The 2,169-nt window shown below is 40.9% G+C and overlaps 1 protein-coding gene across 1 annotated transcript; it reads left to right on the forward strand.

Moving 5' to 3' along the window:
* Positions 1-817: 817 nt before the first annotated feature.
* LOC119674593 lies at positions 818-1,906 on the forward strand. Its single transcript, XM_038085738.1, has one exon. The coding sequence runs from the start codon at positions 818-820 to the stop codon at positions 1,904-1,906; it is 1,089 nt and encodes a 362-aa protein (XP_037941666.1).
* Positions 1,907-2,169: the final 263 nt, after the last annotated feature.

A 2,169-nucleotide genomic window follows, 5' to 3' on the forward strand; every position in this document is an offset into this window, starting at 1 on the left:
TCTAAGTGGCAAATCGCTACTAGAAGGAGGGCAATAAACGCCCAAGAAAATAATAAAATGTCGGACAATGTAGAAATTCCGCCAAAGAAAGGAGCGGAAGGAAAAAAGTCAAGGATTAAGCGCAGAGCGCCTAAAGATAAACCTGAAGCGGTACTCATAAAGCCAGTAGAAGGCAGAAGTTACGCAGATATTCTTAAGTCGTTAAAGAACAACGTAAAATTAGAGAAAACGGAAATTGCAATCCACTCCATTCGCAAGACTACTGCTGGGGCAGTGTTGCTTGAAGTCGCAAAAGGCGGAAAGAAAGCGGAGTTTTGCGAATCCATAAAAGAAACACTGAAAGAAATAGCGACGGTAAAATTGAGATCCGCGACTTGGATTGTCTAACCGATGAAGAAGAGGTCATCACCGCTATCCGTTCACCAACCCAAAATTCAACAGCTGAGATGAAGTTACACGTCACTAAAGCGAATAGTAGAGAACAATGCCGCGCTTTTGTGAAAATGGCAATTACTGACGTAAAGAGTATATTGCAAAAATCTCGCATAAAAGTAGGATGGACAATTTGTCGCGTAAAGTTACGAGCCGACGTGAAACGATGTTTCAAATGTTTTGGGGTGGGCCACGTACAAGCAAATTGCACTGGTCCAGACAGAAAAGGACAAGGATTGTGCATACGTTGCGGGGAGAAAGGGCATAAGTTCAAAGAATGCACAAAACCACCGAAATGCTGTCTATGCCTAAATGAAGGGCTCACAGCAATAAATCACATTCCTGGATCAACTAGATGCTCGGCACACAAGAAAATAGGATATTAATGAAAGTACTTCAAGCAAATATACACAGAAGTAAAGTAGCTGACGCTCTCCTAGCGCAAATAGTTATAGAACGGAGAATCGATCTAGTGCTTATAAGCGAGCAGTACAGAAAAAAGGAAAGCGGAACCTGGATAGATGACAACACAACAAGTGCTGCAATCTGGGTACCAACAGGCAGTAAAACACAAGTCACTAATAGCGGTAAAGGAAACGGTTATGTTTACGCAAAATGTAACGGAGTGACGGTAATGAGCTGCTATTTAACACCCAGCGATGATATGCAAACATTTCAAAATAAGTTAGAAGCAATTGAGGATAAAATTCTACAGCTCGACGGTTCTTTCATCGTAGGTGGCGACTTTAATTCCAGGGCAATAAAATGGGGAATGGGAACTACAAACTCAAGGGGAAGACGAGTTTTAGAAATGGCTGCCAGGCTAGATCTTATAGTCGCAAATACGAGTACGACCCCAACTTTCAGAAGAGAAGGATGTCAAGGCACTATACCAGATATCACACTTACATCGGAAAGAATAGCTAGTAAGCTTAACCAATGGAGAGTCTTAGAAGACTACACTGGAAGTGACCACCAATATCTGTCGTACTGTATACAGACCGAGACAATTTCGGGTAATGATCGAAGCACAAGAGGAACCCACAAATGGAAGGTGGCGAAACTAAAAACAAGAAGCCTATTAGAAGCAATTGATGCCGCACTCCCTACGCATATAGCAAATGCGGAAGAAGGGGTGAGACATACAATGACAAGAATTACACAGGCATGTGCGATAGCAATGCCAAAAATTACTCAAAAGAAAGGTAAAAAGGGCGCTTACTGGTGGACAGAAGAAATAAGTCAACTGCGAAAAGCATGTCTACTCACACGAAGACGCTACACGAGAGCTAGACGAAATGGAACCAGTGAGGCAGAAGGTAGAGAATATATCCAAGCCAAAAAAAACCTAAAAAAAGCGATTAACACAAGTAAACGAAGAAAATGGAAGGAACTTCGAAATGACATAAATCATGATCCATGGGGCCTTGGATACATTGTTGTGTCAGCCCAGATGGTTTGTTATAGTATTTAAGTGCCCTGCATGACATGGTGGCAAGCCCGGTATGCTCGCCGGTTTAGGGGTGGGGTTCTTGGCTACTCAAATCCTACTGCTGACATCGAACAAAAAAAAACATGTCATGACTTACTTCCATCCATTTCCGTAACAAAAAAATAAACTATATCTTCTTCATAGGTATATATATATTCTATATACATTCTTCTATTCACTTACTATAACTAGGTAGATTAATAACTATTACTAAAACTAATATATATCTTTCAATTTCAAAACTT

Source organism: Teleopsis dalmanni, chromosome 2 (genome assembly GCF_002237135.1).
Source record: "Teleopsis dalmanni isolate 2A chromosome 2, ASM223713v2, whole genome shotgun sequence".
Lineage (NCBI taxonomy): Eukaryota > Metazoa > Arthropoda > Insecta > Diptera > Diopsidae > Teleopsis > Teleopsis dalmanni.

Bases quoted from the DNA above. Each gene is read 5' to 3' on its own strand.
- LOC119674593 (XM_038085738.1), top strand. From the start codon at position 818: ATGAAAGTACTTCAAGCAAATATACACAGAAGTAAAGTAGCTGACGCT.